Source organism: Scardinius erythrophthalmus, assembly GCF_964197995.2.
Source record: "Scardinius erythrophthalmus genome assembly, chromosome: 5".
In the NCBI taxonomy this organism is placed as follows: Eukaryota; Metazoa; Chordata; class Actinopteri; order Cypriniformes; family Leuciscidae; genus Scardinius; species Scardinius erythrophthalmus.
Window position 1 is genome coordinate 1,027,144 of NC_138225.1, and position 12,179 is coordinate 1,039,322.

The 12,179-nt window shown below is 44.2% G+C and overlaps 1 protein-coding gene across 2 annotated transcripts in view; it reads left to right on the plus strand.

Annotated features, from left to right (window-relative positions):
- The window catches only part of ythdc2 (YTH domain containing 2), a 48,739-nt gene that overhangs the window by 18,134 nt on the left and 18,426 nt on the right, over positions 1-12,179 (plus strand). For both annotated transcript variants that reach the window (XM_081365684.1, XM_081365685.1), the window contains exons 16-21: positions 2,260-2,347; positions 2,436-2,516; positions 8,770-8,852; positions 9,110-9,215; positions 10,827-10,946; positions 11,357-11,629. In XM_081365684.1, the coding sequence (XP_081221810.1) occupies positions 2,260-2,347; positions 2,436-2,516; positions 8,770-8,852; positions 9,110-9,215; positions 10,827-10,946; positions 11,357-11,629 (751 nt within the window). The remainder of the gene's footprint in view (positions 1-2,259; positions 2,348-2,435; positions 2,517-8,769; positions 8,853-9,109; positions 9,216-10,826; positions 10,947-11,356; positions 11,630-12,179) is intronic.

The following is a 12,179-nucleotide window of genomic DNA, read 5'->3' on the forward strand; positions in this document are numbered from 1 at the left end:
TTGCGTAAAATAAAATCTAAATTGTGAGATATAAATTGGAATTGTGGGAAATAAAGTCAGAATTGCAGGAATTGAACTCAGAATTGTGAGATATAAACTCGGAATTGCTGGAAATAAAATCAGAATTGCGAGATATAAACTCGGAATTGTGTAAAAAAAATAAAAATTGTGAGATATAAACTTGTAATTGTGAGAAGTAAAGTCGGAATTGCGGGAAATTAACTCGGAATTGTTGAGGTATAAACTCGGAATTGCGTAAAATAAAATCAAAATTGTGAGATATAAACTCGGAATTGCCAGAAATTAAGTCAGTAAGTCAGTATTGCATGAAATAAAATCAGTCAGAATTGTGAGATATAAACTCGGAATTAGGGGTGTGCGATATGACGATTTTTGATCGTGGACGATTAAAATGTCTCCACGATCTGCTTTTGAAGAAATATCGTAGAATCGTGCATTTTAGCCTATATCTGTTCTGGCGCCTCTGTCCCAACATACTGAACAACGCGACGTATATTCACATAAAATGTTGACGCAGCGGAACGGGAGACTGCAGTTCACAAAAGTTCATAATTTGCATGTGCTTTAATGCCTTGTCGGTTAAACATTTAATTCGCGTGCTGATGCGCTGCTCTAACATGTGTGTTCCTCAGCGCGTACATGTGAAGCTCACATGCACTAAAAGCCTGTCTACCAGCGCCTGGATACTGGACTAAGTTATCCTTCGAGTCTTATTGTGCTTATACTGTTAAATACACACAAGGTTTACATAAACAAAGTCGGTTATGTCTAAAGTGAAAGCAAACTTGAGAAAATTGAGAGAAAATCTGCTTGTCAAATGCGTGTATATTAGACGCGTCGCGCGCAACTCTTAAAGAGACAGTAGTAGGCTAATAGTAAACACGCTGCCGCTTGTCTTTAAAGGGATAGTTCACCCATAAATAAAAAATATCTCATCATTTACGCACTCTAATGTTGTTCCAAACCTGTATTCATTTCCTTCTAATATTTTCTAATATTTTTCTAATATCAATATTTTGAAGAATGTTGCTATCCAAACAGTAGCTGGTCCTCATTGACTTCCATGGAAGAAAAATATACTATGGTGGTCACTGGGGTTCATCAACTGTTTGGTTACCCACATTCTTCAAAAATAACTTTTATTTTCAACAGAAGAAAGAAACTAATTTGAGTTTAAAACAACTTGAGAGAGTAAATTATGATAATTTGAATTTTTAGGAGAACTATCCCTTTAATGTCAATAAAACAACAAAATGCAAAGAGAAAATCACTCACTGCTCTTGACTGATAATTTTAATAGTAGCTTTAATAAGTATCAATGTATAATTTATACAATGAAGTCTGTTTTGTTTTATTTTCATATTTGTTCATTTACTTTCTGCAATGCTACTGTTAAATAGCCTACACCTGTAGCTGAAAACATAAAGCACTGTTTAGCCTATTTAATTTGTATATTAAGTTGTGTATGTGTAATGCGTATCTGTGATCTTAATATTTAATAACAAAGAAAATAATGACAAATATTTTTATCTTTGCCCCTGTCCGCCATTTTTTATTTTTTTTTATTTTGTTACCTAAGGCTTTGTTTTTAGAATATGGACATTAGATTGGCTGTAATGCTCAATCACAAAATAGTACAACCAACATAAAAAGAATCGTGATAAAATCGTTAATCGTGATTTTCCTGAAAAAAATCGTGATATGATATTTTTGCCATATCGCCCACCCCTACTTGGAATTGCGTAAAATAAAATCTAAATTGTGAGATATATATTGGAATTGTGTGAAATAAAGTCAGAATTGCAGGAATTGAACTCGGAATTGTGATATATAAACTCTGAATTGTGGGAAATTAACTCGGAATTGTGAAATATAAACTTGGAATCATGGGAAATTAAGTCAGAATTGTGAGGTATAAACTTGGAATTGTGGGAAATAAAGTTGGAATTGCGGGAAATTAACTCGGAATTGTTGAGGTATAAACTCAGAATTGCGTAAAATAAAATAAAAATTGTGAGATATAAACTCGGAATTGTGGAAAATAAAGTCAGAATTGCGAGATATAAACTTTGCGAGAATTCTGAGAAAAATGTCTGAATTATAAGATAATTCACAATTACCTTTTAAATTTTTTATTCCGTTGCAGAAACGAGCTTCCAATCTTTTCAGTGTTACCAAGCTTAGGAAATGTCTACATCTGTGATTGTGTATTGATTGTGAGGAACTGTCGGTCTTCAGGTTTCAGGTGTTCATCCTTCACTCCAGCATGCAGACGTCAGACCAGAAGAAGGTTTTGAGGAACACTCCCAAAGGGGTTCGCAAGATCGTGCGTATATCTTCCTCTCATATCTATAAACTTCACACACACACTCTTTACATAAGAACATCTCACACACACTCCTCTCAATCCACAGATTCTCTCGACCAACATCGCAGAGACCAGCATTACGGTCAACGATGTCGTTTTTGTCATCGACTCCGGCAAAGTTAAAGAGGTTTGGTTGTTTTTCTCCTGCTGATATAGTAGTATAGTATGATAAAATTTTGTGAACATATTTTTGTAAATTATCTTCTTATTTGCTTCAGTTCTATATCACTGGACTGCACCGTTATCCTTCCCTCACACTTTGTAACACATCTTTCCTTCGTGGGTCAAAATAACCCAAAGCCCTAAATTTATACATAATTTATTTATTTTTTGTCCAGAAAGCTTATTTATTTTATTTATTTTTGATAATATTTTTTGGTTATTTTTTATTTTTTTATTTTTTTATTTTTATTTTTTTATTTTTTATTTACCTTTTAAATGACTAGATTTGATCAATAAATAATAAATAAATAGTAATTTAAGCACATTCCTCACATTTAAATTCAAAATAACAATTTCATGTCATGACAAATCACTGGAAGCAATAGCAGGTGAACAAGTGTTTATTTGGACTCAACACTCAATACAATGAATATCGCTCAAAGTCAAAGAGGAAGATCCTTCTCTGGGTGAACTCGCGAAAACGCTTCTCTAGTCACGGGACAGACGGGACACCCAGGGGATGACGCTCAGGCTCGGTCACACAGGGACTTCGATGGTCAGGTGCTCGGTGCTCTGTGCTCGGTGATCGGTGCTCGGGTGCGGTGAAACAACAGGAAACATCCACTGAAGAAGACGACAACCCAGAAGACGACACGAACACACACGAGGGACTGCAAACAACGGATGGACACTGGAATGGAGAGATGAGTGAGTATATGTAGAGAATGGTAATGGGAAACAGCTGAGGTGGGGAAATGAGATGATTGCAGACAGCTGGAGCACTGAACAAACACGCGAGCGGGACAACGCCCACTCACGCAAACTCACAGACATGTAAACAAACAGTGACACGCGACACAGAGGAAACGATGAATTATCAACCGTGACAGTACCCCCTCTCCTAGGAATGCCGTGAGACCTCCTTACCTGTCGATTGAAATCATCGATAAGGGAGTGATCCAGGATGTCACGAGCAGGAACCCAACTCCTCTCCTCCGGACCGTAACCTTCCCAATCCACCAAGTACTGAAATCCGCGTCCCCTCCGCCTAGAATCCAGGATGCGACGGACCGAATATGATGGTTCCCCGTCTACGAGTCGCGGTGGTGGGGGAACCGGGACAGGCGGATTAATACGTGAAAAAAACACAGGCTTAACTTTAGAAACGTGGAAGACGGGGTGAATTCTCCTGTACGCCGGAGGAAGATTGAGGCGGACTGCCACCGGACTAACAATCTTGGTGACAGAAAACGGGCCAATGAATTTAGGAGCTAGTTTATTCGACACGGAACGGAGAGGAATGTTCTTGGTAGAAAGCCACACTTTGGAACCGACGACGTGTACGGGAGGCCTTGACCGGTGGCGATCGGCCTTGGCCTTGGTGCGCTCCCGCACTTGGAGGAGTGTCTCTCGGGCCCTCGTCCAAGTACGGTGACCCCTCTGGATGAAGGCGTGGGCGGAGGAGACCGCAACTTCGGATTCAGCACTAGGAAAAACAGGTGGTTGGTACCCTATACTACACTCAAATGGGGATAGGCCCGTGGATGACACTGGCAACGTATTGTGGGCGTACTCCACCGTAGAAAGTTGTTGACTCCAGGAGGAGGGATTCCTGGAGACCAAACATCGTAACGTTCTTTCCAAATCTTGGTTGGCTCTCTCAGTTTGACCATTGCTCTGGGGATGGAACCCAGAGGACAGACTGACCGTCGCCCCCAGCAATCTACAAAACTCTCGCCAAAATCTGGACACAAACTGGGGTCCCCTGTCAGAAACCACGTCTGTCGGGAGGCCATGTAACCGAAAGACGTGGTTAACGACTGCCACCGCTGTCTCCTTGGCTGAAGGTAATTTGGGCAAGGGAATAAAGTGGGCTGCCTTCGAGAATCGGTCCACCACGGTCAAAACTACCGTGTTACCCTGGGAGGGCGGGAGGGCGGTGATAAAATCTAGAGCGATGTGGGACCAGGATCTCGAAGGCACCGACAGCGGTTGAAGTAACCCATCTGGGGGTCGATTGGACGACTTACCAGTGGCACAACTAGAGCAAGCCAACACAAAATTGTGAACATCACGAGCCATAAGAGGCCACCAGAATCGCTGCTTAACTAAAAATATGGTACGACTCACCCCTGGATGGCAAGCTAGACTGGAACAATGACCCCACTGGATAACGTCTGATCGTAATCCCTCCGGCACAAATAAGCGGTTAGGTGGACACCGGATCGGAGGCGTTACCCCTTCTAAGGCCTTCTTGACCCTTCGATTCGACCTCCCAAGTGAGCGCAGAGATAATTAGGGTCTCCGGAAAAATGCGCTCGGGAGTAGATTCGTGTTCGGGACGATCAAAAATACGCGACAAAGAATCGGGTTTGATGTTCTTGGAACCCGGACGATAGGAAAGAGTAAAATCGAAACGGCCGAAAAAAAGTGCCCACCGAGCCTGCCTGGAGTTCAATCTTTTGGCGGTTCTAATGTACTCCAAATTCTTGTGGTCAGTCCAGACTATAAAGGGTACCCCTGAACCCTCCAACCAGTGACGCCATTCCTCCAATGCTAGCTTGACTGCCAACAACTCACGGTTACCAATGTCATAATTTCGTTCAGCAGGAGATAATCGATGTGACAAAAACGCGCAGGGATGCATTCTGTCGTCTGAAGGAGAGCGTTGTGAAAGCACTGCACCTACCCCCACCTCTGACGCATCGACCTCTACCACAAACTGACGGGAAGCATCAGGGGCAATTAAGATTGGAGCTGAAACAAAGCGGCTCTTGAGTTTGGCAAACGCAGCCTCAGCTGCGTCTGACCACCTGAACGCAGTTTTGGGAGAGGTCAAGTCAGTCAGAGGTGCGGCTAGTTGGCTGAAATTGCGAATAAAACGCCGATAGAAGTTGGAGAATCCCAAAAACCGCTGCAGGGCCTTGCGGGAATCTGGGATTGGCCACTCTACCACAGCCTTAACCTTGTCAGGATCCATAAGCATACCTTCAGCCGACACGATGTGTCCCAGAAAAGGAACCGACTGTGCATGGAAAACGCATTTCTCCGCCTTGACAAAAAGCCTTTTCTCTAACAACCTTTGAAGCACTAGTCGTACATGTTGCACATGTTCCTGGAGAGACGAAGAAAAAATCAATATGTCATCCAGGTAAACATATATGAATTGATCGATCATGTCTCGCAACACATCATTGACTAGTGCCTGGAAGACTGCGGGACTATTGGAAAGCCCAAAAGGCATAACCAAATATTCAAAATGCCCCCTAGGGGTGTTAAAAGCAGTCTTCCATTCATCCCCCTTCCTGATGCGGACCAAATGATAAGCGTTACGCAAGTCCAGTTTTGTGAAGAGTGAGGCTCCCTGCAACCTCTCGAAGGCTGAAGACATCAACGGCAAAGGATAAGTATTCTTTACTGTGATGTTATTCAACCCTCGGTAATCAATGCAAGGTCGCAGAGATCCGTCTTTCTTCCCCACAAAAAAGAACCCCGCCCCCGCTGGAGAAGAGGAAGGACGGATGAACCCGGTTGCCAGAGAATCAGAAATATATTTCTCCATAGCCTCCCTCTCCGGAACTGAGAGCGAATAGATCTTGCCCTTAGGCGGAGACTTACCTGGCAGAATATCTATTGCACAGTCATAGGGACGATGCGGAGGGAGAGAAGCAGCCCTTGACTTACTGAACACTTCACTCAGGTCCCGGTACTCCTCGGGCACGTTTGATAAATCCACTGCTTCCTCCTGAAACACAGGGACAGAAACAACAGAATAAGCAGACACTAGACACGAATTATGACACTCAGTGCTCCAAGCTGAGATGGTTCTCCCCTTCCAATCGATACGTGGGTTGTGCAAGCTAAGCCAGGGGTGTCCTAAAACTATGGGTGTGAGTTGTGAGTCCGTAATGTAAAATGAAATGGTTTCGGCGTGATTTCCTGATGTGATGAGGGTAAGTCTTTCGGAAGCTTGAGAGATGGTAGGTGGAGTTTGTCCGTTAAGCGCATTGACAGTGATTTTCTGGGGAAGTGTTCGGAGGGGAATCTGTAACTGTAGTGCAAACCGGTGATCCATGAAGTTACCTTCGGCTCCAGAGTCTATGAGTGCACTGCAGTGGTGATCCTGAGTAGACCATCTCAGTCTTACCGGGAGGATGGTGGAAGTGGATGAGGTCTTTCCTGCGGAGATCCCACCCGATAGTAGCCTCATACTTACTATCGGGCTGGGCCTTTTACCGGACAACTATGAGCAAAATGTCCGGCGCCACCACAGTACAGACAAAGGCCCTGGGATCTCCGCCTTTCTCTCTCCTCCCGGGAAAGCCGAGCTCGCCCCACCTGCATGGGCTCGGGATCGTGGGGACCGAACGCGTCCAGGCCGCTGGACCGCTGGTTCTCCATCCCGCCGCGAACCGGGTTGAGTGACGTCCTCTGACCAATCCGAGACAGTCGGGCGTCCACCCTCAAGGCCAGATCCATGAGCTCGTTGAGAGAGGATGGGAGGTCCAGGGCATAGATCTCTCTCTGGACACGTTCGGCCAGCCCATGCAGGAAATGATCCCACTGCGCCTCCTCGTTCCAGCGACACTCGGCCGCCAGGGTCTTAAACTCGATGGAATAATCCGACACGGAACGATCTCCTTGGCGTAGATCCGCCAAGACCCTGGCAGCTTCCTTCCCCGCGACGGCCCGATCGAAGACGCGTTTCATCTCCGCCGCGAGTGCCTGGAACGAGGAGCAGCACTGGTCGTGGTTCTCCCACACTGCAGTTCCCCAAAGCGCCGCTCTCCTAGTCAGCAGCGTGAGCACGAATGCCACCTTAGCCTCCTCCTTCTCAAAAGTTCTGGGCTGTAATGAGAAATGCATACTGCAACGTGTTAGAAACGGACGACAATGGTTAGGCTCACCGGAGTACAGCTCAGGAGTGGGCGATCGGGGCTCAGACTGGGAGAGAGGCACAGCTGGTGTGGGAGGAACTGCAAGTGCTTCCGGAGGTGCTGGCGCAGTGGGAGGTTGCAGCTGATGGAATCGCTGGGTGAGCTCGGACACCTGTGTGACAAGAGCCTGAATAGCACGTCCTGTCACCCCCTGGTTGCGATCCTGTGCATCCATCCGGCCGATGCACACGCGAATGAATTCCTCCAATGAAGCAGATGAATCACCCGCTGCTCCCGATTCTTGGTCCATCCGTTCTGTCATGACAAATCACTGGAAGCAATAGCAGGTGAACAAGTGTTTATTTGGACTCAACACTCAATACAATGAATATCGCTCAAAGTCAAAGAGGAAGATCCTTCTCTGGGTGAACTCGCGAAAACGCTTCTCTAGTCACGGGACAGACGGGACACCCAGGGGATGACGCTCAGGCTCGGTCACACAGGGACTTCGATGGTCAGGTGCTCGGTGCTCTGTGCTCGGTGATCGGTGCTCGGGTGCGGTGAAACAACAGGAAACATCCACTGAAGAAGACGACAACCCGGAAGACGACACGAACACACACGAGGGACTGCAAACAACGGATGGACACTGGAATGGAGAGATGAGTGAGTATATGTAGAGAATGGTAATGGGAAACAGCTGAGGTGGGGAAATGAGATGATTGCAGACAGCTGGAGCACTGAACAAACACGCGAGCGGGACAACGCCCACTCACGCAAACTCACAGACATGTAAACAAACAGTGACACGCGACACAGAGGAAACGATGAATTATCAACCGTGACATTTCAAGCATAACCCTTTTAACTCAGCTCTAAATATCTTACATTGGGAGTCTTTGCCGATCTCTTGTGGAAAAATAATAATATAAGATGATATTTCATGACTCTAGATGGCCTTATATCTCTATATGGAGTAAACGAGCTGTTCCTCTGGGTCCTAAAGTCAGATCTCTTCAGTGTGCATTCAGATACACATGTCATTTTACAATCATTTTTTGGTAAAGTTTTAGCATTTTTAGTTTGAATTTTGAGCATTTTTATGTTTTTCTATGTGAACTGAAGCATTCCTCGCATTCCATTCATTCCTAAGGGGGGCAAATTGAGCCGAGAGAGAAGGATTTGTTACTTTTTTTAATATCAACCACAAAACTCCTTGAATCCATTACATTTTTTTGTGTGTGTATTCGTGGTTCAAGTGCAATAAAAGTCCTAGGGTCTTGGACCCTCTGATGAACACTCAATTTGACATTTTTTAAAAATATATTTTTTCTGTTACAGAAAACCTACGACGCAATGAATAACGTGACGATGCTGAAGATGGTGTGGATCTCGAAGGCCAGCGCTCTGCAGAGGAAGGGCAGGTGTGTGTGTGTGTGTGTGTGTGTGTGTGTGTGTGTGTGTGTGTGTGTGTGTGTGTGTGTGTGTGTGTGTGTGTGTGTGTGTGTGTGTGTGTGTGTGTGTGTGCGTGAGAGTGTGCGTGAGAGAGTGTGTGCGAGTGTGTGTGAGAGAGTGTGTGCGAGTGTGTGTGTGTGTGTGTGTGTGTGTGTGTGTGTGTGTGTGTGTGTGTGTGTGTGTGTGTGTGTGTGTGTGTCTGATCGTGTGCTTGTTTGTTGTTTAGAGCGGGACGCTGCAGACCGGGGATCTGCTTCCATCTCTTCAGCCGTCTGAGGTTCAACAACATGCTGGAACATCAGATTCCACAGCTACTGCGCATGCCTCTACAGGTATACACACACACACACACACACACACACACACACACACACACACACACACACGTCAGTAATTACAGGCTCACTTCCTGCTCGAACCTTCGTAGGTTGGTAATTAATTTGCGTAATGCCAGTCTTTGGACTTCAATCCCACACCATCATTACTGTTCGTATCACTGTGTGATCAAGAGCTGAGATTCAGATATGATAATGAGCGTTTGGTGTCTGACCAATCAGAGCAGAGCAGCTCTCAGAGAGGCGGGGTTTAGAGAGACTGAAGCGTTTCAGACACTGAGAGGAAAGAGCTGATGCTGGAGATTATGAGGACATTACAGTGTTTTTGATCTTAGATGCGTGTGAACCTGTTGTAGGAGACGCTAAACAACGTTAGGAGCCTTTGAAATAGCACAATAGAGGCACTTGCTAAACATAAATGTGAAACATTTTAGTATTATATTAATATATATATTAATAATAAAAAAAGTTAAATAATCAAATATTATTAGTTTTTAAATATATTTTGTAAATGATCTTATCTTCCCTTCTTCCCCCAATCTTATGATATTTTTCTTGTATTGTTCTGATGTGATGTGACTGATGTTTGTGCACATGACAAACAAACTTGAAACTGAAACAGTCTGATAGGGTAGAACAGTCAAACTGTACTGCATTGCTATCACATGGACATCATATCGCATGCTTTAAGCAAGTCCAGTTATCATCACACAAATAAATACAGGCGTCTTGTATGTTAATCCAGATTGGTGTAAAATTTCTCAACTTTTGACATTCTGAGTCAAAAGAAAATCATCATTAGAAGGTCAAGTGGATCGTATTGCATTGTGGGATCCAGTACATAACTTAGTTTGCTTGTATATAGAACTTTATTCAATACACTAGGGCTGCACTATTAATCGCAATTAAACCGCACGCGATTTGGCAAAGGCTACGATTATTTTATGCGCACTTTGTCAGTGAAGCGGCTGATTGGTAGTAAATGCTCCATCTGAACACCAGAGGGTGTCTCTCACACACACACACACACACACACACACCACTTATCCATCTGAACACCAGAGGCGTCTGTCACACACACATGCCAGATATGCCCCTGCAGAAGAAGTAAGATAACACACATCATTCCAGGAAACCTCTATCGCTGTCTCTGAATAAACAGAAGATTGAGACGCTTTGATTAATCATGACTAATAAACACACGACTGCCTTATTCTGTATCAGAAGCTCATCATCTCACAGAAGGAGGAGCTCAACTGTCCAGTGAGTTTGGAGGAAAAGCATGTTATTAAATGTTGTCTGGTTTTGGACTAGAGGTTCATAAGTGCTACTCGTGTTTGGAAAGATGTCACGTGTGTTGCTTTTTCAAATGCACGTTATAAGCGACTCAAACTCAGTGCTTTCAGAGCGGGCCGCGTTTACTGAGCCGTACGGCACTGACAAGCTGCACATAACTAATAATCACAGCCTTTACGATTTCAAAATTGCGATAAGCCAACTCGGTTTAAGTGCGATTCCATGTAAATTGCAATTAATTGTGCAGCCCTTGTTTCAAAGCAGCTTCACAGAAATGAACATGACAAAAATAACTGTGTGTGTGTTCCTCAGGAACTGTGTCTGCACACTAAGCTCCTGGCTCCCGTCTCCTGCCCGATCGCGGAGTTCCTCTCGAGAGCACCTGAGCCGCCGCACCTGTACACGGTCAAACACGCCGTACAGATGCTCAAGGTCACACACCTCTCACACTCAAACATCACAGTACAGTCATAATCAGATCGGCGCTTCAGAAGAGCCTTCATGTGAAAACAGAAAACAGACCGATCTGAAATGGTGCAGTTGAATAATCTGATGGGTCATTTTGAATAAAATAAAAATAATCATGTTTCTGTTTGAATTAAGTGTGTTTTTCTTATCCCATTGGCAGATAATTAAGCTTTTTTAAGCAAAAACTCACTTAATTTTTTGTAATTCTCCAGAAAACAAGATATGATTTCTTATGTCATTTTACTCATCTAGTAAATGCATCTTGATTTAAGAATTTTTAGATATTTGGACTGGAAACAAGACAAAAATACTGAGTAAAAAAAGCATGTTCTGCTGTGTAATTGAATCCCCTGCTCTCTGACTCCTCCATGCAGACCATCGATGCCATGGACCCCTGGGAGAACCTGACGGAGCTGGGCTTTCACCTGGCCGACCTGCCCGTGGAGCCTCACCTGGGGAAGATGGTCCTGTGTGCGGTGGTTCTGAAGTGTCTGGACCCGATCCTCACCATCGCCTGTACGCTGGCCCACCGAGACCCGTTCGTTCTGCCGTCTCAGGCCGCTCAGAAGCGCGGAGCCATGCTGTGCCGAAAACGCTTCACCGCAAACACCTTCAGCGACCACATGGCCCTGCTCCGGGCCTTTCAGGTCAGAAATACTACTGTAATAACCACAGGTCAGAAATGTTACTGTAATAACCACAGGTCAGAAATGTTACTGTAGTAACTACAGGTCAGAAATGTTACTGTCATAACCACAGGTCAGAAATGTTACTGTAATAACCACAGGTCAGAAATGTTACTGTAGTAACTACAGGTCAGAAATGTTACTGTAATAACCACAGGTCAGAATTGTTACTGTAATAACCACAGGTCAGAATTGTTACTGTAATAACCACAGGTCAGAAATGTTACTGTAGTAACTACAGGTCAGAAATGTTACTGTAATAACCACAGGTCAGAAATGTTACTGTAATAACCACAGGTCAGAAATGTTACTGTAATAACCACAGGTCAGAAATGTTGCTGTAGTAACTACTGGTCAGGAATGTTACTGTTATAACCACAGGTCAGAATTGTTACTGTAATAACCACAGGTCAGAATTGTTACTGTAATAACCACAGGTCAGAAATGTTACTGTAGTAACTACAGGTCAGAAATGTTACTGTAATAACCACAGGTCAGAATTGTTACTGTA